The sequence below is a fragment of the Pyxicephalus adspersus genome, chromosome 1, assembly GCF_032062135.1.
Source record: "Pyxicephalus adspersus chromosome 1, UCB_Pads_2.0, whole genome shotgun sequence".
NCBI classification, from domain to species: domain Eukaryota; kingdom Metazoa; phylum Chordata; class Amphibia; order Anura; family Pyxicephalidae; genus Pyxicephalus; species Pyxicephalus adspersus.
In genome coordinates this window covers 169,574,480-169,602,248 of record NC_092858.1, presented here as the reverse complement: position 1 = coordinate 169,602,248, position 27,769 = coordinate 169,574,480, and the positions used below count along the sequence as shown (strand labels likewise).

The 27,769-nt window shown below is 41.7% G+C and overlaps 2 protein-coding genes across 4 annotated transcripts in view; both read left to right on the top strand.

Moving 5' to 3' along the window:
- GJA5 (gap junction protein alpha 5) overlaps positions 1-1,339 on the top strand; it is a 40,453-nt gene extending 39,114 nt beyond the window's left edge. For all 3 annotated transcript variants that reach the window (XM_072398338.1, XM_072398340.1, XM_072398339.1), the window contains exon 3: positions 29-1,339. In XM_072398338.1, coding sequence (XP_072254439.1) covers positions 53-1,150 — 1,098 coding nt within the window. In that variant the 5' untranslated portion in view covers positions 29-52 and the 3' untranslated portion in view covers positions 1,151-1,339. The remainder of the gene's footprint in view (positions 1-28) is intronic.
- Positions 1,340-10,081: 8,742 nt separating this feature from the next.
- Positions 10,082-27,769, top strand: part of ACP6 (acid phosphatase 6, lysophosphatidic) — a gene marked incomplete in the record, with an annotated part of 20,133 nt that continues 2,445 nt past the window's right edge. The window contains 11 exon segments of the mRNA XM_072421560.1: positions 10,082-10,210; positions 10,801-11,007; positions 12,565-12,693; positions 14,264-14,394; positions 16,945-17,024; positions 18,310-18,397; positions 22,513-22,519; positions 23,565-23,665; positions 24,592-24,687; positions 25,655-25,820; positions 27,366-27,769. Coding sequence (XP_072277661.1) covers positions 10,810-11,007; positions 12,565-12,693; positions 14,264-14,394; positions 16,945-17,024; positions 18,310-18,397; positions 22,513-22,519; positions 23,565-23,665; positions 24,592-24,687; positions 25,655-25,820; positions 27,366-27,506 — 1,137 coding nt within the window.

Sequence of the window (27,769 nt, the reverse complement as noted above, 5' to 3'; positions counted from 1 at the left end):
GATAATATTTTTTTTCTCCTTTTCATAGAGTGCTTGACCAAAACAAGGAGCCATGGGTGACTGGACCTTTCTAGGAGAATTCTTGGAGGAAGTACAGAAGCATTCCACAGTGGTGGGCAAAGTATGGCTGACCATACTGTTCATCTTTCGAATGCTGGTCCTTGGCACTGCGGCAGAGTCATCATGGGGAGATGAGAAATCAGACTTCTTGTGCGACACCACCCAACCTGGTTGTGAGAACGTTTGCTACGACAAAGCATTTCCCATCTCCCACATCAGATTTTGGGTTCTACAAATCATTTTTGTGTCTACTCCATCTTTACTCTACATGGGCCACGCCATGCACACCATAAGGATGGAGGAGAAGAAAAAACTACGGGAGGAGGAAATGAAATCCAAGCAGGATATGAATGGGGACTCAACATACCACCAGCAAGAGTACCCAGTAGAAAAAGTTGAACTTCCCTACAGGGATGAGATTAGTGGAAAAATTAGGCTTCGGGGAAGTTTGCTTAACACATACGTTTGTAGCATTCTCATCCGCACTGTGATGGAGGTAGGTTTTATCGTTCTCCAATATATGCTGTATGGAATTTTCTTGGACACCCTCTATGTATGCAAGAGGAAGCCATGCCCTCATCCTGTGAACTGCTACGTATCCAGGCCAACTGAGAAAAACGTATTCATCGTCTTCATGTTGGCGGTGGCCACATTCTCTCTTCTCCTCAGCCTGGTTGAGCTCTACTATTTGTCATGGAAATCGCTCAAAGAAAAATTATCTAGACCACCACCAAGTACCCCAAACTCCTTGAGGGTGGCCACCATAGAGCCGGAGCACCGCTCCCTAAGCTGTACACCTCCGCCCGATTTTAACCAATGTTTAAACACTGGCAAAGGCAAGTTTGGCGCCTCATTCAGCAACACTCTTGCATCGCAACAAAACACGGCCAACTTTGCCACCGAGAGGGTCCAAACCGAAGATGACATTGGACAAGAACAGTTCATTCACATCAACTATTCACAAAATGCCCCGGTGACCAACCATTCTGCACCGCACCACATGCCTAATGGCTACTGCCAGAGTGGCCGCCGCTTGAGCAAAACTAGCCGCACCAGTAGCAAAGCCCGCTCAGATGATTTAGCAGTGTGAACTCCTAGGGTTTCAGAAAGACTTTTTACCCTTGCTGATGTTACGTATTTATATAGCCGTAGGAAACCCAAATCTAATTTGGGTTGTGTTGGCTTTCTGGATGTAATCGTGGCAATCCATTTTTTGTACTGTAATTTTTGCCTTAAAATGTTGTGTTAAGATGTAGTTTAATAAAGCTGAATTTATGTATGCGGGTTCCATTTTCATATCAGCAGGTTCAAAGGCAAATCCATCTAAAAGTGATCTTTCTGATTTTGATGGCTGCATTCAGGGCCAGGTTTTCTCTTCCCTAGGCCGGCCAGCCATTGGTGGGAGCCATGATGGTTGTGGGCAGCCCTATGTTAAGCAATTTTAGTATTAAAATGATAATATTACAGCTGCCATAGCAGTAAAAATGCCACCCCTAGTGGCCATGGCAACCTAGGCCCCCACCTAGGTGGGCTTGTGGGAAGCATCACCTGTAATAGTTCATTACATTACAATGACAGCCATTCTACATTTCTCTTTGTAGAATGGCTGTCATTGAGAATAAAATTCTGGCATGTAAATAATATCCCTAAATATAGAAAGAATTAGATGTGGAAACTTTATAAAAAGTGGCATATATAGCCAACAGAGGACCCCTGTGCACAACTGACTTGGGCCCCCCCTGATGAACTGACTTGGGGCCCCTGTGGAACCCCGTCAGCTAGTGAGGGTGTGGGACCCTTGTGCAGGGGCACGCTTTGCACCATCCTATGTTCTCCCCTGTTTATAAATACACATTCAGTGAGCTCCCATCATAGCAGGCGGATAAAATGTGATATCCAATGACGTGTAAACATGGTTGAGACTCTTCCAAAATCCTGAAATTCTATTTTTAATAAATACACATTGGAGGCCATGTGGCCTATTTAGAAACATGCACCTCCTAGCTTTTGTAGATCGGTAGGAAGGAGATTTATTGGCTCAAAGTATATTTAGAAATGCCATGCCCCTGCCACGCCCATGAGGAGCATAAATAATATAAAACACATTATTGGTTAAACTGACAACTACCTTTTCTGTATATTTCCTTTTCAAAAAAACAAATGGAATAATTTGTAGGCCGGGTGAAGGTTTAGAACAAAAAAACGCTTTATAATACTTAGACTATACACAGGGAAAAATATATTGCAGAAATGTACTGAATATTTTTTTCTGCTGCTCAGACATGCATTTGCCTTTTGCCCTTAACTTACTAAATAAATTCTTGTTTGGGAAGCAAACTGTGATGTGACGGTTGATGTCATGCGAGAAAAACACGTTGGTGAAGGGACATTTCATAGATGTGGCTGGAGGGGGAGCTCAGACTTCATAGAAGATTCCGGAAATAGAAATGATGCTAAGAAGCAAACATTAATATTCTGAGAAATAACTTCAAATGGAAATTGTCACAAGGATTTTGTCTACTCAGAAATTAAATGAGATTAAATCAGAACTCCAGCTAAAAACAAGAAAAAATACAAACGAATACCCCTTTATTAGCTTAAAAACACAATGTTAGGCAGTTTTTACCTCCAATTCAAAGATTTCATATGTAGAACTTTCTGTCTTCCAGTATCATTCAGCCCACTTCCTCTGAGCCCAGGTGGTTCTCCACCTTCCCCCAGCCTGCGACTGGATAGGGAAATGAGAGGCAGCACAGTATTGAGCTACTCTCTCTGCTTCCTCGACCTATGGGCATGCTTCCAGTGAACACATGGGCCTCCCCATGCACCTCCCCCTCCAGCACCTAACAAAAAAATAAAAATTCCACTTATACATACTATGAACAAAACAGCCTTCTGGCCTTGCACATGAGATATCAGGGTCTATACTTCTCTGCACCTGCATTGGTAGACCTGCGGAATGTTTTTTTCTGGTAAGCTCGGGATGATGTAGTAATGCTCCCTCAGAGTGCCAATGACGGCCAGTGCTCAGGACAACTGAATTTTGTTGGCCATTATAAACCCCAGAAGAGTGCAAATCTGTAGAGGACAAGAGGGTGGGTATTGCACTCCAAGCTACTTTTTCTATTTCTTAAACTTTGTGACAATTTATTTTCAAATCAAATAAAATTAATAAAGATTTTTACTTTTTTAAACAGTACAATAACAGTAACAATAAAACAGTACAATAAAATAAAATAAAATAATAAAACAGATACAAAAGAAAACATGTTAAACAAAATGTAAGTGTGACAATTTATTTTATAAATTATTGCAAAACTGGAGTTCTGCTTTACAACATTTTTGTTTTTCAACAAAGCAGCTAAAAACAGACAGCTGAATCTGTGAAAGTGAGTCTTCAGTGCCACCTGCTGGTTACATTCTGTATATAAAAAAAAATTATATATGGAACATTTAATTTGTATCTCATTCACTCATATTGTTGGCCCTCTTCAATAACCTAAATTCACTTCAACATTCCCTCTATTAAAATAGGATTTTTGACCATTTTCAAGTCAAGTTTGTATGGCAAAAAGAACATGAGTTGTCCGGATTTGCCCTAATGAAAATGTTATACGTAAGAACTTGGCCATTTGTTCATTAAAAAGAAAAGTGCTTTCCCGTACTAACTAACTTTAATTTTGGTCCCGGGCCTTTGCTACCCTAAGTCAGCCATTACAAAAAATAAGATTCCCCAATTTCATGTCTAGAATGTCTGACCCCACCAGGGTCTTTTAGCTTATAAATACTGTAGCACAAAGCACCTCCAAGTTCCGAGAGGCATATGGGTTGCTATTTACAAAGCAGGGCAAGGGAACATTGTTGGCCCCTCACCAGAAACACCAGCCCCAAGTCTTGTGTACTAGGCCAATGTATAAACAAAAAATCAAATTTCCCCTTTCTTTGAACAATTTGTGTATTTTAAATGTTACTCTATAGAAGACCCCCTCCCCTCCCTGCCAGTATTTTTCCGATTTTTTTTTGCATTGGTACTTTTCCCTCCGTAGAAGTTCTCGGTGTCCCATAATCTATTCGCGGTACTTTTTCACATACAACATTTTTATAAATCAATTTTGCATTGGTACATATCTCCCCCCTTCCCCCTTCCATGTTTGTGCCAGGCTCCCCAAAACTTCTTTACAGTAGTTTACTTATTCACCCAAAAATTAGAATACCCCCCCAAAAAATATGCCTTCAATAGAGCAAGAGCCAAATGGCAATGGTACACGAGGCCACGTTCACCCATCAGTCTATTGGAGGGGGAAAAATCCCTACGGGGCATATCAGATTCACTGGTCCTTAAAACTGGCAGGATTTAGATCGAGCAAGATTCATTTGAAAAATGTTTTAAATAAGGGGAATACTTTCCAAAAACACTGAGCAAATTCACTCAAATTTTAAAGCTGAATTTACTTTTTTCTTCTATTATGCCAACATTTTTGTCCTTATTAGCAGGGTTATACAAACACAATTTATGGTTTTCATCTTTGACCCTTTTTAGTTTAAAGAAAGATCTCCTGACTATAGGAGGAGTTTTCTGCTCCTGGCGACATAGGGATTTTGTCGTTGTGGCGTCGCTGTAATCGGCATCATATGGTATTGGTGCCTGGCTGTCTGCATGAAATGATCAGTCCACTGACTCAAAACACCCAATTTAATTTAAATCATACATTGGCTTGGTGACTTTTATCACATGGACTCCCTCAATAAAGGAGATCCCTTGAAGCTAATTACTGCAGAATGATATTACAATAAATTGACTTATTAGAAGAGCTTTGTATATTTCTCCATAGGAACCAAGACTAGATCAGCACAATAATGAATTGTCATAGATCCCTCATAATACCCCATATCACATGAATGGGGGTAGGTGCCCTTATATCACCCTTGTATTGGACAATAAATGAGGTGGGTCTCCCCATGACTCCCCTGTTTATAATAATAAAAAAGGATTCCACTCTTGTCACCTCTCATAGGACAATGATTAAGAATAGTGTTCTGTTCTGTAAGTGTTCTGTCTGTCTCAGTTCTGCTGTTGATGCAGAATAATACAAAAACCCTTTTTGATTTGCGTGCAGGGTGCCTGACCTTCCCGCAGCCTTCTCCTGCCCTGGGTGCGTTCCGGATTCAATACATTCTTTTATGTGTTTTCATATATTTCAGGTTCCAAAACAAGCAGCATTGCCCTAAGCCTCAGGATCTTCCTCGGTGAACAAACAGCTGGGATCTTGTACTGAAAACATCTCTGCTAGCACAACACTGTCCATGGACAGCTAGCCGGGCAATAGGACGGAGACAAATTATGGATATATCACTCTTTCTAAAGGGCAACTCTACCCAAAAGCTTAGTTCCAGATGTGATTGGGTATTCTTTTCATCGCATTCACTAGGCATGATTCACTTTCCGAAGTCCACAGCCTTTATTATCTGAATTAACCCTAATGCAACTGCAAGGCAAAGGAAGCCCAGTCCAGGGGCTGACATAGGGAGGTACATAGTGTGCTGCTGCATGAGGGCCCCAGACCCTAATCCACACAGGGCCCCAAGTCAATTCGGTGTGTGTGGGGGAAGGGGCGTTCAACTTAGTTCTGCACAGTTGGCTATATCCACCAGTGGCCCTATCACCAGAGCACATTTTCTTACCGGAATACGGCTCATCTGTGCCTCCCAACTATTTCACGTATCGAAGAACTGCTCCTCGGTTGGAACTAAATCCCTCCATCAGTTGTCCCTGTTATTGCTCTGATGTATTGATGTCAATTTATAATAAAAATCCAGCACCCATTGGTAATGGGCATTTGCCAACCACATGACTTACAGCTCGAAGGTGCCCATTTTCAACCAATGGGAAGCGTTCAAAACCATTTGGAACCCTTTGTTGCAGAAGTTGGGAGTCTATGGAAGGAGTTTAAGAAGCCTTATTTGCATATACATTTTTCATGTTTTGCATAATGGAGGGCATGGCGGGCATGTCCTCTGCCCATATACTTTGTGCTATACCATGTTTCTATTTCCCAGAATGTCGCTAACATGTTACAACTGCTCATGAACAGGTGCCCAGCAAATATAGAAATATATAGAGGAAATGTTTAATAATAAACGCCCTGTGGAATCCCAGACTAATGCAGACTTATTTGGATACGGTTCTGATAGGTCGAGCACCTGTCGTTTTTTTTCAGCAGTGACATGTGTTCTCTATCATGTAACTGCGGATGAACGATTGTACGTTGACGCGTCGATACAAAGTGCAGACAAGAACCAGCAGCAGCTCACTTTTCCCATGAATAACCCCGTTGATGCTTAAAACATTCGATGGTGCACGGCTGGGGAGTGAAAATGTTTCTAATGTCAAAACGTTTTCTTTTCATCAGGGGACATAAGGGGACCCTGATTTTCACCCGAAACAAACATGACTGTTCATCTCGGGTGACTATTATCTGATGTGAGTAATAAAGATCAGTTTTAGCATTGGAAGAAACTGGCATGTGACTCCCCATTCGCACATCTGGCAGTGCCTATACTCTATATGAGATATTCCCTGCGGAGGCAAATCTCCAAAGCTGAACTGCACCCATTTACACCCCCCCCCCCCCCAATATAACCAAAAAAAGATAGAGAGAGAAACTCCTTGTTAGTTTTTTGTAGCTGTTTGAAGGATTTTCTATTTCAGACTGGCAGAGACTAAAGCTACGTACACACTTCCAATTATTATCGTTGGTAAACGAACGACGAACGATCCTGCACGATATCTGCGAACGATCGTATAGCACCGATCCTGTACATACAGATAACGACACGATCGTTCGCAGATATTGTACACACGATAGATGAGATCGTTTGAACGATACAGGAAGTGACGTGCACCACAGGAACTGAGCGAACATTCGTTCATCGTGCATGCTCAGACCATGAACGATCACTGAACGACCGTACACACGATAGATGGTCAAAGATGTGAGTGAAGTTCCAGCACTCATCTGACATGGGGCCTCTATTTCTCTCCAATTATCCCCTGCAGATAAGTATTACCTACATACCCAGGGATAAATCCTGACTTAGCAGGACATGATCTAACAATATTACTTCCCCAACATTTTAAAGTCCTGGACCTTTTGGGATGTCACCTTGCCCTTTATAAAAATTAATTTAATGTCACCTCTTGCCCTGTGCAGGCTTCCTGCATCTCTCCAAATAACACGGATAGAACAGCTGCAGCAAAAAGCCTTTCATGTACCATGTGTCTGTACTATGCTATCCGCATTAGCTGAGGGCCCTCCAGGACAGACCGATCCCTAGATACTGAAAATGAGAAAATTCTCCTTAATTTCCCTTGATCTAACCCTACCCATAATGCTAACATTAGCCCTCATTGTGAAGACCCACTTTTCAAAAATTGGCTAATAAAAGTCACCAATTTTTTTTTCTAAACTCCACTTTCATTTTTTTTTTTTATGGTGTTGATTAGTGATTATTTGCCATATTGTAATCCCCTATTGTACTTTTTGGTGGCAAATATTGAAAGTGGCAATCTGCAAATTGTGATGATCGTGCTAAAAAGTGTCACCGCTAATCACTATAAATGAGAGCAGAAAAATGACATAACTTGTCCCCTGGGTCTGTAACTCTTTTGAACCAGACCCATATCCAACATCGGTATTCAAGAAATTGTAGGGCAACTTTAAGATATTCCTCAAGCATAGGGTTTGTGCATTTATAATGTTGCCCTCCAAGCCTCATAACTTCAACCCCATGGTACATGCTCTTATTTGGGGGATCTTAAAAAATGGCAATATGCAGCTACAATGTCTAGGGGCATTTAATAAAAAGGCTGGTAAAGAAGTACCTAAAAAATGTAAATAATCAATTTGGGGTAATTATTTATAATATTATTCATTATTTTTAATATATAATAAATATAAATAAAAAAGGAACTACTCAAAAAATGCATAAGGCACATTTGGTTCTGTTTTCCAAACAAAGTGAGGGTCTTGATGGTGACAATAGATGGAATGGACCAGAACCAAGTGATCCCATTCCTTGGTGGACCTCCTGCTCCATCAATGTACTGGGCTAGGGCTCCCCAACAAGGAAAACCAAACGACCGTAGATCCCCGCTTCATCAGACTACCAAAACAAGCCCAAGAACCAATGTCATGAGAATCACTGGCCATCCAAGCAACTTTAGTTCTTGGTTCTGTCTTGGTAATGCTGGTTTGGTTTTATTCCCTATTCCCAATTTAATAATGTTCCCTTAAGGGTACCGGAGAGGAGGCTGGAGCCCTTTTTTAGGGCCTGTGTCTAAAGCTACGTACACACGTCCAACGGTACTCGCCCGATAATCGGCTCAGAGGGCAAACGACTGTCCTGGCAGATCCATGGACTATGGAGGACTAACGATCGTAATGCAAGGGAAGGGGGAGAGGACGCAGTAGGGTGCTGCTCCGCCGCTCTCCCCCTCCCCATAGAGCAGAACGGTGCTGTATGTACATCGCTCGTTCATGCATCATGCAGTGCTAGTTGTTGGAAAGGATCGTGAAAGATCCTTCCCAACGACTATTATTGGATGTGTGTATGCGGCTTAATAGTATGGACAATGGAACATAAATTCTCCCTTATCAGATGTCCTCCCCCTCTCTGTCATCAGATAACCCATCAATGCACCCTTCCGGACCTTCTAGTTTACAGCATGCATTGTAAAAGTTTTTGTGTCTCCAGGTGTAATAAAACTCAGATAAGGATAACGGACTGGCCTCTGCCTGACATCTGAGCTGTATTCAGGAACACATTTATTATTATTCGCCATATTTCCATCACACAATTCTATACAAAGTTGTACATTGCTGATTCATAGCTGGATCATTACTGTGAGTTTTTTGAGACCAAGAATTATTCTTCTAGGCCTCAGAAAAGCCCGGAAACCATCTTTAGCCTGTTCTGGTGAACTATAAGTCCCAGACATGCCTAGTTTGGTCTTGTTGGACTGCATGTTTTGTACTAAACAATAATCTGGGGGTTGGCAGTTCATAAAACCTGAATTTATGGAATTATAAATCTGGTTATATTAAAAACATTCTAAGTGTGTCCACAAAGCACCATAAACCATGTGAACACACCTTTTAAATCTGCCTACACCCTCCTGTGATTGGACGGCTCTATCGGTGCCTCCTTTATGCTTGGGCGTAGAAAAAGCCTCGTAGCGGAGGGAGCTTTCACCGATATCATCTTGTTGCTAAGGACAACGGCATTGACAGATTGAGCGCTGCAGAAAGCCCAGTGGCTCTTAACAACAACAGAACTTTGTACGAGCAACCTGGACCAAGGCAAACCAACTTGACAAGTATATTTCATCATTATTCTCTTTTATTTTATTCTCATTATTTTTCTTTGATGAGATTTTTTTTCCTGTAATTGTTTATGCACTGTTTTTGTTTGTTTTTACTTATTAAACACTATAAAAAGTGTAAACTGAATCCCTGAATGCTTTAGGTAGAAAAAGTGTAACTTGGTAACCCGAAAACACTACTATAAACATTGTGATTGCTGGGACATCCCTGTCTGGAGTGGCAGTGGATGAGACAGACAGTATATAAGAAGCAGAATCATAACTGCAGTTGTCAAGGGTAACGATGTGTGCTTCATTTAAGCACGTGCTGGCAGTATATAAAATATTAATTGCACTTGTCTTACAAAGTGAAATTATTTTTTAATTAAAATATGAAATTGTGTTTATTGTTTTTATAAACAAGAAGTGCAGGGTCCCCTAGCATCATGTAATTGTCACGTACAAAATGGCGGCGCTGTAGCCGTCTTGGAGACAAAAGATCACGCTACAACATCGCGCTCTAGTGTCCAGAGCGTAGGAGACCGGCAGAGACCGGGAAAAGCGGTGCATTGTGGGAGTTGTAGTTTGCCAGGCATAGCGAGCTCCTTCGCTAGCATTTGTAGAGAGTGGCTTACTGGACTACACTACCCAGAACTCCCTTATCAGCGCCCCCTTTCAGAGTCCACTGAGTGAGACAGTGTTGTAGCTGTTCTGTGTGAGTGAGCCAGGATTCGGGGATCAGCCAGCAGAAGCACCTCTGCCCAGGTTGGACACCGGAAATAGGTTTGGGTGAGGATTTTATACACAGCTCAGCCCCTTTCTGCTGTGCTGCACCTCCATTTATTCCCCTTTTATTGCTTCCTGACTTTACAATGTCTCCCCTCACCTGTGTTATGGCAGCACATTGTCCTTTGTCCTCTTGCACTATCCATCTCTCTATGAAAGCAGCTTCCTGTTCATGGGATTTCAAAGTGACTGTCATATCTCTTTAAATGTTCAGAAAATATTCATAGCTAGCCTGTGTCACACTGGGGAGATTTCCTTTCACTTCCTGTCAATGTGACACCACAGGAACTGAAGGGGGATCTTTCTAAAGTGAAGAGAGACTCTTAGTTGTCACATAAGTGCCCCTATTAAAATATTGGCTCTGCTGGCCAAGCTCCTCCCTCACTTACAAAACCCTCTGTAGCTGCTGGGGGAGGAGCAAAGGGGACAGTTGTCACTATCATTTTACATATGGGGGGTCATGTGATTTTCCCCCTTCTGCCTGAGCAGCCAATCAGTCGTCCCAAACACTGTCACATGTTGTAAGCTTTGCCATGCAGGATGAAGCTCTGTGTGTTGCCATTGGATGATGTTGTTCTATTTTTCCCCTCTAGAGTTTCGCAATGAGTGCGTGGCTCCGTGCCGGTCTTTTGGGGTCTGTGGTTTATTGCCTGCACAGGAAGAGGGGTGCTCTGGCTGAAGTGAAGAAGGATTCCGCACAGATGAGTGGCGTGGGGCAGGAGTATGAACTGAAATTGGTGCAAGTGGTGTTTCGTCATGGGGCCCGGACCCCTCTGAAGCCCATTCCTCACAGCCAGCAGGTAGGAAGTGAAGGCACATGCCGGCATATAACCCACTACCACCTCTACTCATGAGAGGTCTGACTCAACAGGGGGCGTGTCCAGCCTTCGCGGAGAGGCCACTGCTTCCATACAGCTTCTCTGCAGCAGGAGGAAGGCTCTCAATCTGTGGCTGCTTTCCCACATGCAAGCTCATTTATCTCTGCATGTGGCAAAATTGTATACTGTGGGAGAGAATCTGATTGGGCAGATAGAGTCCTATGCTTAGTCCACGCAGGGAGAAGCAGCAGATTAATGCCCCCATCCCCCCCAATTACCTGGAAATGGTGTTTTTGGCTATGTATTACATCAGGGTATTCATTATGAATGTCCTCACATCTCCCTGGAATGGTTCAGGTCCCAGGAAGTGCAGGATTGTCACATCAATCTGATGCTTCTCATTTCGTTTTGTGATTGGTTCCCATATAATTCCTCTTTATAATAAGAATATACAGGTGTGGTTCTGCAGCGCTATCTAGTGGTTATAGAGGAATTTGTCAAGGAGTATAAGTATCATGCAAAAGATATGTGAAACTGTATATGATGTTTCCTAGTCACTAGCCACATGCTTGTTCTAAGTACCGAAACCAGGGATAGCCAGATGAATGGTATTATCAGAACCTAGTCAGCTTAAAGCGGAATTAAAGTTCCACAAGTTTGGATCAGGCGGGGTATTATTGCAGAAAAGGAGAGATGATGTCCCTTTTAATATTATTATAATAATAATAAACAGTGCTTATATAGCACTAACATATTACGCAGCCCTGTACATTTAATAGGGGTTGCAAATGACAGACAGATACAGACTGTGACACAAGAGGAGGAGAGGACCCTGCCCCGAAGAGCTTACAATCTAGAAAGTGAGGGGATATGGAATGGTGGGAAGTAGCAATGGCATAAGAGACAGAAGAAGAGGGGAAGGTGAGGTTGAAGTGTTGGGTTTTAGGGGCTCTTTTAATGAGCCGAAAGTAGGAGCAAGGTGAATAGGGCGAGGAAGACCATTCCAGAGAGTCGGGGCAGTGCTAGAAATGTCGTGGAGCCGGACGTGTGATGAGGTTATGAGTGAGGAAGTGATCAGTAGGTCTTGCAATAAGGTTTTTTACCTGCCTGATTGCCTGTTATTCCAGCTCAGCGTTGGTTGCCAGAATATCCGGTGTTTGCTGGGACTGAATGAAAACAATCCTGGACCCATGCCCCACAGTTACATCATCCCAGCCTGGCCAATCAAGATGGCCATTGGCTGAGATGACATAGGTGGGATTTCATTCATTCCTGGCATGCAGAGGGGTAGCTGGGATTGTTGGGTATCCTGTAAATTCACAGCTTAGCTTTTTGCCAGATATGCAGAGCCATCAGGCAGGTGGGGGAGATTTTTGCAGAAGGAACATCGCCTGTCATTTTCTGCGATATTCACCGACATGATTGTGGGTTATTAAAAGTAGAACATAATCTCCACCTAGATCTGGTAACTTCTGTGGCTGATGCCATCCCTATAACATGACTAAAGTGGCGTTTCTTGTGGTTTGTTTTCTATTATAGGTGGAATGGTCGCCAACTCTGCTCGAAGCTCCCGCACACACTCAGTTCCAATATACAGTCACAGATCTACAGGGCGGGCCCAGACCCCCATCACCATTCGAGGAACGGTACCGATCTCACAAGCTCAAGGTAAATCACTACAGACCATAGGAAGAACATGTTAGGCTACCTACACAACAGATGATTCTCGTCTGATAAATGGTCTCAGGGCTGATATCAGATAAGAATCTGGCGTGTGTACAGCGCTCGTCCCACGAAGTTCGTTGATCTGTCCTGGCAGATTGACGAACGATCATAATGAACGTGCAGGGGAGAGAGTGCAGCAGGGTGCCGCTTTGACGTTCTCCCCCTCCCCTGTCCATCGAGCAGAATCGCACTTTATGTGCAGTGCTCAATCATTCATTTTTCAGGGTCTGATGTCATTAATCCTGAAAGATCCTTTCCAACAACAAAAATCTGACGTGTGTATGTAGCCTTAATGTCCCATGAGTTAGGTGGGCCAACAAGCAATGGTGACACTTTTTCTGTTCTGGATACGACAGAAAATTCTTGGTCACAGTCTGTTCTCTAATATCAGGCCATGTTTAAAACTGAGCACCTCATTTTTTTTTCTTATAAACAGAATGCAGAAGGATTTATACTTCTGTTTCTATTACTGTATCCTCTTTGTGCAAATTTCTTGTTTCTGCTTCTTGGTGTCTTTGGAATCATTTCACCTGTCATGGGATTCTGGGTGTTGTAGTTCTTCAACGTCAGGGTTTAAAAATGATCTACCAACTTTAAAAATGCTGAACATATATTTATTCATATATATACCAAGTATACCACACAGAAGTGACTGGAGCTAATGAGACATTGAATGGCAGAACATTGCACTACAAGACTATAGTGACAGGAAAGCTACAGTTCACCTGTCATAGGGGAATGACGTGCTGCACAAGATAATGAACTGCTAATCTGTACAATAGTATCTCGGCAATTGAACACTGACCCCGAGTCAGAACTGACTTGGCCTCCCAGCACTGCTCACCTCAGACTGCCCTCCCGCCCTCTCTGCCTCCCTCCCCACTGTTACACAAGCCTTCTCACGCACGCACAGTTCTGTTTTATCCGCTCCGTTCACCAGGAACATAACTCCTCTCCCCGCTCTTATTGCACTGTACGGAGACCTAAGGGACCAATAGGAAAGCGTCCTGGAGTGAAGGACGCAAAGTTTCTGGTGTTGTCTGACAAATACATCCCTAGCATCCCTACCATACAGCAGGACTACAACCCTTTACCAATCCTAGATTTTTACATGAGGGGTAAGGCAGGGCGTCACAATCGACATGAGTTGCCTTTACGATCGACCAGTAGATCGCGATCAAAGTGTTGGGTACCCCTGCTCTAAGAGATATCAGGGTCTACCATTGATCCATTACAAGTGGATAGACACGGTACTGATTAGCAGGGAATGCTGCGATTGTATTGTTTGATACCTGAGACTGAAACAGTCAATTCCTCATCTCATTTGAACACCTGAGACTGAAGCACAGAGAGTCGATGATCTCAAGAGGTCTAAAATATGGAATGTAATGAAAATTGAAAGTATTTTTAAAAAATTTAATTAGAATGTTGCTAGAAAGGAGGAAAATGGAAGGCAAATATTAAAATAATTTGTAGCATTGTACATGTTACTGTATTTTGTTTCCCCTCACAGGGTGGCACCTTCCCAGGACAGCTCACCACCATTGGGATGCAGCAGATGTTCAACCTGGGTGCCAGGCTCCGTAAGGCCTATGTGGAAGAGCAGAGCTTCATATCGCCGGTGTTTATGCCATCAGAAGTCTAGTGAGTGTTTGGAGAAAAAGTATTGTCACTGCTTCCAAAACAATGAATGATCAGATTTGCTAATAAGTCATATTCTTCTGTGATGATGGTCACAAGGTGAGTTATATATAGGCCTCATTTATTAAAGTTCTCTAAAGCCTGGAGAGGATAGATTTTCATGGGAGATCCTGGGTAATTGAGCAAACGTAGAATGGATTTGGTCCAGATCTGAAAACATTAGCAAATGATTTTTAAGAAATCCATTCTAGGTTTGCTGAAACACCCAGGATCTCCCAGGATAGTCTGACTTTTCCAGGCTTGGAGAGCTTCAATAAATCAGGCCCAATGTTCTCACAACCCTGGAACTTGCCTTTTGTAGGCGAGAAGTCCTGTCAATGTATAAGCCAAGTGGATGAGGGACTAGACATTGGCTTATTGTTTTCTGTGAATCAATCAGTGTCATCCATTATAAATTGTATCATAAGTCTATTCTAGTCATACATTTTACAGTCTGATTGACATTCTCTGAATGTATCTGATGAGTGAGATGAATGATCTGATGAATGAGTTCAGATGTTTCCAATAAAGGCTTCTGGCAATACCACAGTATACATACAATAGTCTGGCACCAGTTTGGTAAATCCCTATTCCTTTCCAGCATGTGTGCCCCTATCTACAAAGCAAGCTATGGTTTGAGTTTTGTGTGAAGGGACCCCTGACCTCAACCCTGTTGAACACCTCTATGATTAATTAGTAAAATGCCAATTGCAAGTCTGATTTTCTTTTTAAACTTTAGTACTTTACCTTGGAGATGCTCTTTTGGGTGAATACCATATATGCATACACACATTGTCACAGACATAGTCCAAAATCTTCAAAGCAAGATCGCTGTCGCATGTTACCAAATTAACCTAGGAAGGACTTGATTAGCGGATTAAGCAATTTTGGCAAGTGACCCTTATCTCCTGGTCTGTTACTGCCACCCATTTCTGCTGACATGGGGGAATGAGTGTTTTGATGCACACATTGCACAGGTTTTTCCTTCTCTGTCTGGGAAAAAGATCTATGCTTGTAGAACTTTTTAAGAAAATGATACTATAAAGGGTAAGCAAACTCAACAAAAACATTAGAAAACAGATAGAGAAAAAGGTGGTAGACATACAAGGCATGCATCCCACAAACCATTAGGTTTTACCCATGAGCATAGAAATATGAGCAGAAAGTCAGACATCAAATGGTGAAAAGGTTTAATGAATTAAGTGAATCAGGGTCAGCTGTATAAAGAAGTGAAAATGGTATAATGACATAAAGCTGAATCTGTAAAAACAGGTACAAAGTGACCCAGGGTCGTGAACATGCATGCCATAACATATAAGTGAATTTAAAAAAAAACCTTCAAGACCCATCTTTTCAAACTCGCCTACCCGCCTTAAACCCTCACTACTCATCCATCATTCCATACCCCACCTCCTATTGTCTGATACTTCTTCCACTTCCTAGATTGTAAGCTCTTCGGGACAGGGTCCTCTCCTCCTCCTGTGTCACTGTCTGTATCTGTCTGTCATTTACATCCCCTATTTAATGTACAGCGCTGCATAATATGTTGGTGCTAAATAAATACTGTTTAATATTAATAATAAATTGAATTGGAAGAAAAGAAAACACTGTAGGAATATAGGGCAGAGAAATAAAGGAGGAATATGTAGGAAGGGGGTGTTGGAAGAGTTATATAGTACTTAAGTTAGTATTAAGTTAAGTAATCAATCTGATTAAAATAAAGGTGTCCCACTCTTCTAAATTTAAAAAAAAAAAAAAAAAAACCAATTTTTGTAGCGAACATATATATTCCAATAAATTCATTGGATTCTGTGATGAGGATCATGAAGGGTGGGTAGTACATTAAGTTTCTATTTGGAAGCGATAGGAACCAATCAAATCAATTTTAGTATAACATAAAGGGGGCAATGGCACACAGGAATATAACAACAGACAGAGGAACGCAAACGTTTCCTAGCATATAACCTAAGTCAACTGTTTCAGCATCACATTTAAAAAATAGCTTGGCCTCCCCTACTTGTTAGTTTTGCTGCAGAAATGCACTGGATGACTTGTGCTTTGGGGGTCATGTCTGGGCTTACATTGTCTAGCTCTATATTTTACCCATATGATAACACTGTCTTAAATATATATTTGCAGAAAAATTGGCTTTAAGTTGGGTAGTTCTTTCGGTGCTGCTACCCCCCCCCCCCTTCCTCCCTGTAGGAATGCCATGCTAACCTGGATTCTGTGGGGGTCCAGGATACCAAAATTCACCTGGGAAGATGAGAATCTTCTGTGTAAGAAAAATGTAATAATTCAAATTAATTTTTTTTCAACCCTGCCCCGCTCCATGCATGCATACTTGATCTTGGTGTCCTATCCAGATGTAAGAGGAGTAGTTCCAGGACTATTATTTAGTGTTAACTATAAACTGATGAGCTGTAAAGCTTTTTATTTATCTGTTTCACATGTGGGATGTATTCTGCACTAGAGAGCTGAGTACTACCTAAACTGTTTTCTCTCCTGTTTCAGTGTCCGATCCACCAACATAGTGCGGAATCTGGAGTCTACACGGTGTTTGCTAGCCGGCCTCTACCAGCAAAAGCAGAACGGTCAGTTCTTTATTATTTATTCATCACCAACTTCTGCATACTTCTGGGATATGGTACAGAGAGCTGTGATAGTGTATGGAGTTACCCAGATCAGCCAATCGGAATCTTTAATCTGTTTAGTGGATCCTGAACAGTGAAAGATGCCTGCTGATTGGTTGTGTTGCCCGTTGCTGTACTTGTCTGGAGTCAGCAGCTCGTTTTTATAGTCATTACAATAAATCATCTTTTTTTCTGTAGAGAGAATTTATATTGTATTTTATCATATTTAAACATTGATATGTTCAGCTATGAAAAATCTTTGCTTTCATTTCATTTTGAAAAATATTTTAGAGTTCTTGTGATTTAAGTGCCGTCTATAGACTTTTCTTACAACTCTTCTCCTCTCCTTTCCCCAGTAGTGATGGGAATGTAGTTAGTCACCTATACACAAACTGCCAATAAGCATGCAAGCAGTTTTGTGATTTTCCAACAGAAAATCCAGCATGCTCTGTGACTCAATGTCATAGATCTTAAAAAATTAAAATAAATAGTAATAAATTTGATCAAAGACTGATTACATTTGAAGGAGCAGTCCACCTGATACTTTAGATGCTGTATGCTGTTTTAACAGGCTTTGAATGGCAAGATCTCTAATCTGCATATCTCTTGTAGACAATAAGAGGGAATCCTACATTCCCTGCTGAGTATTGGAATACATAAATCGTAGCATAGAGAATGTGACAGAAAAGACCAGAAACTTTAGGTTGGGTGGAATCGGGAACTGTAGTGCTGAGACCATACAGATGGTTAATTTCTGCTGCAGTCCAAAAAACACTACTATTTCTGTAAGGTCATATTTCCTGAGGTTGGGGTTATGTCTTCCTAATTTATCTCTGTTTCATTTAAAAAATAATATTCTCTGGAAACGTATTCACTCCGTTCATATGTTTAAAGTTAAGGTTAGTTTTATTTTTATTATTTTTTTTTTATCATTAATAAACAGAATTTATATAGTACCAACATATTACGCAGCGCTGTACATTACATTTTCTACCCTATTTTGGGTGCAGAGGAGTATTTCTCGTATCAGGTGGAAATATCTTCCTGTTCCATACTGAGCTTGCTTATTGTCAGAGGCTATAGACACCCCACTGTCCTCATCTACTTGGGTTTTAGACTGCAAGGAAGACGCCCAACCTGCACTAAACAGAAATGCATCTGCTAATGACTGACGTTTGTAGTGGTGCAGGCTAGTGATGCATAACAAGTATACAAATATGTTATAAACATATTACTTTCTACACAGGACCGGTCACAATTGTCACGGATGAGGCCAGCAGTGAAATCCTTTACCCCAATTATCATGGCTGCCAGGATCTCAAACATCTGACAAGGTGAGTTTGGACAATTTCCTAACTGGCGAGTGGGCCGGATTGGTGGAGGTGAAATGAACCAAATGCTCCTCAGTCTATTTATAGATAAATTGTAAATTACAGTTCATACTTTCCTTATAATACATTTCTATAGCAGTTCTGCAGAGCTCCAGGGGAAATATTCGGAGGAATTCCCTCTTATTTCAAGGACAAACATTAAAAAAAACTGCCTGCAGCAGCATCCCACTCTCGTATACCAGGCCATTTTGGTCACATTGTGGCATTACTAAGGCGGGGCAGTGTGCACCAAGTGACACTCTAGACTGTAGGGGAGGTGGGATTGACACTATGGGCCTTACTTATTAAAGCTCTTCAAGACTGGAGAAGATAAACTCCCTGTAATGGTCTTCCTTGTCCTATTCAGCTTGCTCCTACTTTCTGCTCATTTATAAGAGCCCTCAAAACCCATTTTTTCAAACTTGCCTACCCATACTCTTCTGTCTTTTTAAACCGTCACTACTTCCCACCACTACATATCTCCCCTCCTATTGTGTGTTACTTCCCCCACCTACTAGATTGTAAGCTCTTCTGGGTCCTCTTCTCCTCTTCCTGTGTCACTGTCTGTATCTGTCTGTCATTTGCTACTTCTATTTATTGTACAGTGCTACGTAATATGTTGGCACTATATAAATACTGTTTAATAATATTAATAATTGTTGATCTCCCTTTTGGAATATATTGCTTGCCTGCCTGTCTTGTCTATCCATTGGCATTCAATATTACTGAACCCATCCCTCAAAACAAGTACATTTGTAGCCATGTATGTTTCCAATGTACTAATCACACTGGAGAAGACGGTAGTTAGGCTATGTACACACGTGCAATAATTGTCATTGGAAAGCATCTTTCACGATCATTTCCAGTGACAAAAGACTCCACGATGCATGAATTAGTGTTGTACATACAGAGCCACCCTGCTCTATGGAGAGGGGAGGGGGAGAATGACTGAGCAGCACCTCGCTGTGCTCTTTCCCCTTCACTTTCATTATGATCGTTGCTCGTCACACATTCTAAGATTCACCAGGGCGATCGTTCAGACGATGGATGATGAGCGCTGTACACACGCCAGATATCAGCCCTGAGGTGATTATTGGACGAGCATCATCTAGTTTATTTCCTCTTTAATCTGATGCTGTTGGCACTATCCTAAAGAAATAAAACCAAAAATTAAAAAATTAAGACCAGGGAATGACCAATAAAAATACCTTTACCTTCCTGATTGCAATTTTTTAATGGCACTCATCTGTCCTTGCTTTGACGCGGATGCCGCTATCATCACCCATTCTTCATCCTCGGGTTTGGTCCTCGCTCATCTTGATTGGTCAGAAGGAGTAACCTGTACGAGAGTTCCCTTAGTTCTGGCAGTTGCAGGGGAAGCCAGGGAGGTGCTCAGCTCTCTGCATTTTAGCGTGAGGTGAGCATGCATAGCTCAGCGTTTCTTTTGACAGACGAAGACCGCAGTCAGGCAGTGAGTATGTTTTATTACTGATGGGACATTGACTAGGCCTTTTTTGCAATAAGGATTGTTGATTTTCTCTTTAGTTTTGTTTTATAGCCCATGAACACAAAGCAGCCACATAACACGAGTGGTGATATTTAGTGCCACTTTGCACTGGCAGTATAATGGTTCTTTTATTAATTGGTAACGTTCAATCCCCATTAAATACTTGGCAATCCTGCCAGTCCCCAGTACCATGATCTGCTTCCTGACCATGCCAAGCATGTTAGCGGATCTGTGCTTTTGTAGTCATTTTGTATCCTTGCTTCCTCAAATGAGATCTAGATGCCAACACATTGCACTCCTGTAGTCGGCTTCTGATATCACAAGCTGATGCTCCCCCTTACCAGATTTCCTGACAAAGTCTGACCCACCCCTCCAACTCTCAAAGTTTAGTAGGAAAAAGGTTTTTAGTGATCACAATACTGCAGTAAAATAAAAGTGAAGCTACTAAACGCAACAGATAGCAAGGGGAACCCAACTGCTAAAGCCTGATGCGACCATCTGAGCTAATGTGGGGGGCAGCAGCGAGCACTTCAGATATGAATGTTGCGAAGAGGGAAGTGGTAGACGGCGTTGTTAGTATTTTGTTTCATTTCCATGCTAGGACCCAACACCCAGATCTATGAACCAATATTACTTTTCTGCCTCCTATAGTGAATACTCTCCTTTCATATACGACTCAAGTCGGTAGCTCAGAGAGTTCTCATACCACTGGGTTGGCATTGCAGCCAGGTAAGTTGAAATTTCAAAAGTGGGGTCAGCAATACCAGCACCAGTTATCTCCTTCTATTACATTAAAGGCACTCTTTATTACATTAAAGCAACTCTGCTATTAGAATGAAGACTTGATAGTAAGGGTTGATGTAAAGACATGTAATGAAGCCGAACTCTCCAATTAGCTGGTAGCATGACCTTCGCTAATTGCAGGTCAGATCTCTGCAGAGAGACCACTTCTACCTGGTAGAATAGGAGTTCCTTTCTAAATAAAACCAAATATAAGACTCAACAATTCTTTTGATGTGCCTGGGATTTATTTAGCTGATTCACACTGAAAGAATTAACTTGCCTCACCCTGCACACTATGGGTCCGATTTGTTAAAGCTCCCCAAGGCTGGAGAGGATACACTTTTATCAGTGAAGCTGGGTGATCCAGCAAACCTAAAATGGTTTTCTTAAGTCATTTGCTATTTGTTAGTAAATGTTTTCGAACCTGGATCAGATCCATTCCAGGTTTGCTGGATCGCCCAGCTTCACTGATAAAACTATCTTCTCCAGCCTTGGAGAACCTAAATCTATCAGGGCATTCACTCATTCACAGGACATTCTGTGCACAAAAAAAAGAGGAAATTCCACTATAGCTGGACCCAGACTGCGGTCATGTGTGTCAGTTCGATAGTCTGTAAGTATTTTAGTAAAACATCAACCGCAGGTCTGTTTGTAAAGTCTAAAAGAACATCCTTTTTCAACCATAGAGTTCCTCCAGAGATTGCAAGGAGTTGCTTGAGCAATGAGCAATTCTGCCTGTAAATTGAATAACCAAATACATTAATGATCTTTTTACCCATTGGTACAGGGGAGCATCATTCCCACTAACAACCAATTTCATGGACTTTCCTCCCACTGACCACATATATAATGAATGTTCTTACTATCCATCAACTCAAAGCATATTATTATTATTATTATTATTATTATTATTATTATTATTATTAATAAACAGTATTTATATAGCCCCAGCATATTATGCAGTGCTGTACATTATATAGGGGTTGCAAATGACAGGACACAGGAGGAGGAGAGGACCCTGCCCTGAAGAGCTTACAATCTTCCTCTGTACAGTAAATATTATGGATATTCATATCCTCTTCAATTTAATTTCAATTCTTCTCTATGACTAATCGCTTTCCCAGTGGCTACCACTGTAATGGGCTCATTCTCCCAATTATCACCAATGTAAGAGACCACAGATCCTTGGGCCACATTGTTCTACTTATTGTCCATCAATAAAAAGGAACCATTCCCTTCCCACCAGTATAAAGAACCCTTTTCCATGCAACACCAAAAACACAATTTTCACAGTCTGTATTTTTATTTTATTATCATTTGTTTCATTTACTAATTATTAAAGATAATATTGTATAACATTGGGATTTTATAGTTGAACACCACACTCCTTTGTAAATACTCTTCATGGCCATTTATGGTGAGCTGTAAAAATAGTAAATATTAGCAGACCTGAAATAGTTAAAGGTTGAGAAAAGTTCTTATAGGAGATACAAACCACAAGGTTACCACTTCTTCCTTCCGTTTGCTGGGGAGGAAGACTGCGGTCAGTCTGGACAGAGCTGAGGATGTCTGCCAATGATTCTTATATCATAGAGATGCCATTGTAACACCAGGCTGCTTTGTCTTCTGAACATTTACAGATGTATGTGTAAACCCTATTGATAAAATAACAAACTTTATCATGGTAAAAAAAATGCTAACTTTGATCTTTTCATATTTGCTCCCATTTGGTCTGGTAAAGATATAGCTGAAGGTGATATGTATTTTTTGTACCTTTTGATCCTTCCAGAAATTTCGTAAGCCAATAACTTCCTATTCACTGGGTTGTATTGTTATTTATATTAATATTACCTAGTATTTGTATAACACCAACATATTACGCAGCGCTGTACAAAGTCCATAGTAATGTCACTAGCTGTCCTTTAAAGGAGCTCACAATCTAATGTCCCTACCATAATCATATGTCTTTAATACAGTCTGAGGTCAATTTTAGGGGGAAACCAATTTATCTAACTGCTTGTTTTTGGAATGTGGGAGGAAACACGAAGAGAACCTGCAAACTCCATGCGGATAGTGTCTTGGCTGAGATCCGAACCTAGGACCTAGTGCTGCAAAGGCCAAAGTTGAATTGTGGAGTTCTTTGGAAAAATATTCCACCTATGCTATGGTGAAGAACGGGGGGGGTAGTGTTCTGTAGTGCCATATTACCTGCTCCCCTATAGATACAATACAGTATTAAAGTGGAACTAAAATTCCTCTTTCAACATTGGTGATTCAAGTAGGTGGTTTTTGTTAGCACTCTGGCCTTTGCAGCGCTAGGTCCCAGGTTCAGGTCTCGGCCAGGACATTATCCGCATGGAGTTTGCAGGTTCTACCTGTGTTTGTGTGGGTTTCCTCCACGTGCTCCGGTTTCCTCCCAAATTCCAAAAACATGCAGTTAGGTTTATTGGTTACCCTCTTATTTGGCTGTATTAATCACATATGGCTATGGTAGGGCCATTAGATTGTGAGCCCCTTTGAGGGACAGCTAGTGACATGACATGGACTTCTATACAGCACTGCATAATATGTCAGGTCCAACTGAAGTAACCTGGAGCTTATACAGAGTGATTTTCGATTTGCTTAGGTAGATGACTGAACAGGTTAATTCCGGCAATGGGTCAGGCAAGCAATGAAATAATTTACTCTTCCCTAAATGGGACCCTGCCTATTAGTCTACAAAAACCTTATGTGGTGTCATCTTTACAATGTATAAAATGGATCGGTCTGGTCCCCGACTTTTGTAGAAGGCTGTGTTGAATTTATTGTGAACTCACTTTTCTCACTGTTTCTTCTCTGTAGGTGCATGGTTTTCCCTTCTCTTCAAAATATAAAAGTCACCTGCAGAAGTCAGAGCAAAGAGCCTTGGATATCATGTCATATATAGTGGGACCCAATAAAAGGTGAGTATAAACCTTTGTTTATTCATGTTGGGTGAATTGATTCATGGATAATGCAAACCAATGATTAGTCCTTGTGATGTACAGGGTATTGGCGTCAGGCTTGTATTTGTGTATTATAGGTTGGATGATAAAAACTTATATGCTAATGTTCACACAATGATTTTTCTTAGTAGTTATAGGTAAGAATTAAGGTCTGCTCATGATAGCATGATGCTCAAATTGCTTACTTTGATTGCACTGCGCATTGTAAGTTTTTTAAGTGTTGATTAGAACCTGGAGAAAGTTAGAAAGAAAAAAGAAAATATAATCCGATTAAATTTAAGAACTGATTGGGTCATTTTTCTGGAAAGCCATCAGTGTGCTTTGAAGACCTCAGAGGTGATGGTGGGTGCAGATCTGATGTGTTTGGTGGGGTTCGAGAGACACAACCCCCTAGGAGTTATAATTGCATAGAGAATAGAAGAGTTCCCATATCTTATAACCTGATATTAAAGCTGAATGGACGTTCCACTTTTAAGAATCCACGATTAGGCCGGTTATTATTGCAGAAAGGGGGAGGCGATGTCCCTTATGCAATGATTTCTCCTTCCTGCTTGATCACTCCGAGTTTTTATCAAAAAACAAAGCAGGGTCAGCTTTGGTTGCCAGGATACCCTGCAATCCCAGCTACCTCTGCGCATGCTGGAAATGAATGATCTCCCATGCTCCTGGATAGGGGTTATGTCTTCCCAGCCCACGAAGACCAAAGATCTAAACAAGGAAGAAAGTAAAGAAGAAGGTAAGGACAGGTGAGTATTGTGGGTTTAGTTCTGCTTTAAATCATAAGTGTGTATAGACTGATGTTATAACCTGAAGCTCAGCCCCTTCATTTCTTGTCCTGCAAGCTGCTTGGTTCTGAAAAATAATAAAATGTGTTTGTACCGTAGGGAGGTCCTGAAACTGATGGTGGGGCCATTCCTGTACACCCTGCAGAGTAACATGCTGGAAGCAGTGAGGAAGACACCAACTGCGACACCTTCCAGGTACACCGGGATCTGTAACCAGCAATATCTGTACAACCTTTGCATCATTCAGAGCAGACAATCCGGAATGATGAACTGTTATTGCAATAATTATAATTGCTTTAATATTCTCCAAATCTTTTGCTAAAGCTGCCAATAGACAAGTAAATTGGGCTGTGATCGCCTGTGACACAGATCTGGCTGCCATGAACTGGGATGTCAGATTTGTTGTCTAAGATGATAAGTCATAGAGGATAGGAAGCAAATGTGGTCAAATGAAACATAAGAATGAAGATCCTCTGCCATTGCATTGTCTGGGACAGCTTTTATTTGTTGTGTCTGGGCACCTTAACAAACTGTTCCATTTTTTAGTGCAGTAAATCTTTTCTCTATGTGTTTCGCTGTCTCAGCTGTTGAAACAATTAAAGTGAACAAAGCGGCAGCCAGCCAGCCAGTCAGTCTGGGCAAAACATACATATTCTGTCCATTTCTGTGCAATACATACAGCTCCTCTGCAATAAAATACCAAGCAGTCTTGTCATTCATGTTGGGTTTCAGAATTCCTTCTCCTATTTATAGATCGTGGGAAGACCAGATCACGAGGGAGCAGTCTTGGGATGACAATGCTGCATTTTCATTCATTGAGAAAGTGTTGTCACCTTAGGACAGGAGTTGTGTTACTTGCAAAATCGACAGGTAAAAATAAGGGGGTAAACCCTGGAAATTTTGGACCAGTAAGTCCTAGGTCAATCTCTGGCCTAAAGCAGACAACAGTTGGTTACAGAAGTGCTTTGAAGGCAAGAACACAATAATAAATAATAAATCTGTGGGTAGGAAAGAAGAAAAATTCTGAATGATTGCTTCAATTTTTCTTTTCTTAGTATTGATGAATAACAAAATTATTAAATGTATTATTTAGAAGAAAAAGTCTTTACACTCTTTTTTAATCACTGGAATAATGATAGGTGCTTATCTTTTTTATTTCCAGGAAGCTTTTCCTTTACGCTTCTCATGATGTGACGCTAATTCCCCTCCTGATGGCTCTGGGGATCTTTGACGGGAAGTGGCCTCCATATGCTTCTGATCTGACACTGGAACTCTATCAGCACCAGCCGTCCAAGGCGTGGTTTGCGCGTCTTAACTACAATGGGGAGGTAAGTCATGGACTCTCTCTACCTCCAAATACACTCTTGTCTAGGGAAGTTAGCATGGGGGAGAATCTAAATAAATCTGGTGCAGAGACCTTACATGTGCTCACTTGCTCTCTATCCCTCCCCTCTACCTATTCATAATATCTGGCTCTTTCCTTCCATCTTTCTTCTCTCTCTCTCTCTCTCTTCCTTCAGTCTTGCACAGTTGTACCAGCTCTTCCCCTGTAATGTAATTGCCTATTCTGATTTTACTGCACACTGAACTGCTCACAGTCTACATTAGGAGCTGCAGCAGGATAGAAGCAGCCTCTCAGCCTGACTCTCCAGAGGGGAAGGTGCTCTGTAGCCCTTACACACTTAAGAAGACAAGACACCAGAGCAGTCACAAGGAACTGATTATTTACCTCCTGCCATTATCCCTGTATCTAATGACAGATGCATCCGTCTGCACATATACCACACGTAATGGGATTCCATAAAAAGTATCAGAGTCATTCTTTGTAGGATTGTATGAAGCGCAGCGCTCGGTCCTGGGAGGTCTGAGCGGTGATTCAACACAGAACATGACAGCAGCCTCTTGCGTAACCCATTATTGATTTTTACATTGAATTAAAAGGTCTGCTCTTCCCTGTGGCTTCTCAGGACTCATTGTGTCGTTCTGCCTGTAAATAAAGTCAGCGCAGCCTCCTAGTTCAGGGACCGTGTGAGTGCGACAACTGCATTATGGGCAGACACTATTTACTGCAAATTAACCAAGTTCACCAGTACACCTTAATCTAATACTACTACTGCCAGGCTGAATGATCCTGCCTGAAATTTCCTGAGCTCCTCCGCAGATACACAACTCCTCCATATATATTCTAGATCAGTGGCCCCCAACCTTTCTCACAGCGGGGCCCAGCAACACGGCACAAAATTTTGCCACAGCTCAGTACATGTACAGCCTACGTCACTGCCACCCCCCAGCAGGACCACCTCCCGCCAGCACACCAGCTGAGAAGCCCCACATACACCGCTTCCGGCTGTCACCCATGCCCCCACACCCACCAGCCACGAACTGGAACCGGTCCGCAGCCCGGGGGTTGGGAACCACTGTTCTAGAGGACATGACCTTATACTCCTTGATATATTGCCCTGCAGGTTTTAGATCCAATGATGTCATCAAGCATTACTTGGTACATTGCTAATGTACATCTTTGCAAGACTGAAGAGAAATCTGGAGTACACATTGGAGCTGATACTGTCAAAAATAGTGTGACACAGAGTTTATAAACAGAAGGATACAAAGTAACATGAACACGTTTGTATCTACTTTGTTTCATTCACCTGCAGATCAAAAGGATAAGTTTCAGTCTGTATATGATAAAGCATGTAGAGCTATGATATGTTGAGTAATGGCTAAGGGCAATGACAGGGCTGAGATGTAAAAATTACCCAGGCCCATAGGGGTGCACATGAGCTGGTTCCTGTATCATGTAGGAATATATATAGACGTTATGAATGCCATGGGATCCAACTATTAATATAATTTTTTTTCTTGATTTGCAGGAACAGGTGGTGAAAGGTTGTAGAGCCGGCCTCTGCCCACTGGAGGATTTCCTGAACGCGCTCTCTGAGTTCGCTCTGAGCCCAGAAGACTACAAGGGGCTCTGCTGCCTAAAAGAAACCGAGAACAAGACCAAGAAATAGAATTCTTATCTCCGGGAAAGAGCAAAAACTGCCAACACAAAGGGGCTGGCTTAAAGTGAACCTAAAGCTTAGCTGTGTCCCAACCTGTTCTATGGGGTTTTAGGCACCTTGACTATGGCTGGGATAATCTTTGGTGTGGGGCCAGTTAGTTTAGGGGATGGGTCAGTTTTTGGGTTAACAGGCTGTATTTTAGTTTGAGTTTAGGAAGATCATTTTAGTGCAAAGCAACAGGTTGGCTTTAATACCCCCAGCTCCAAATATTT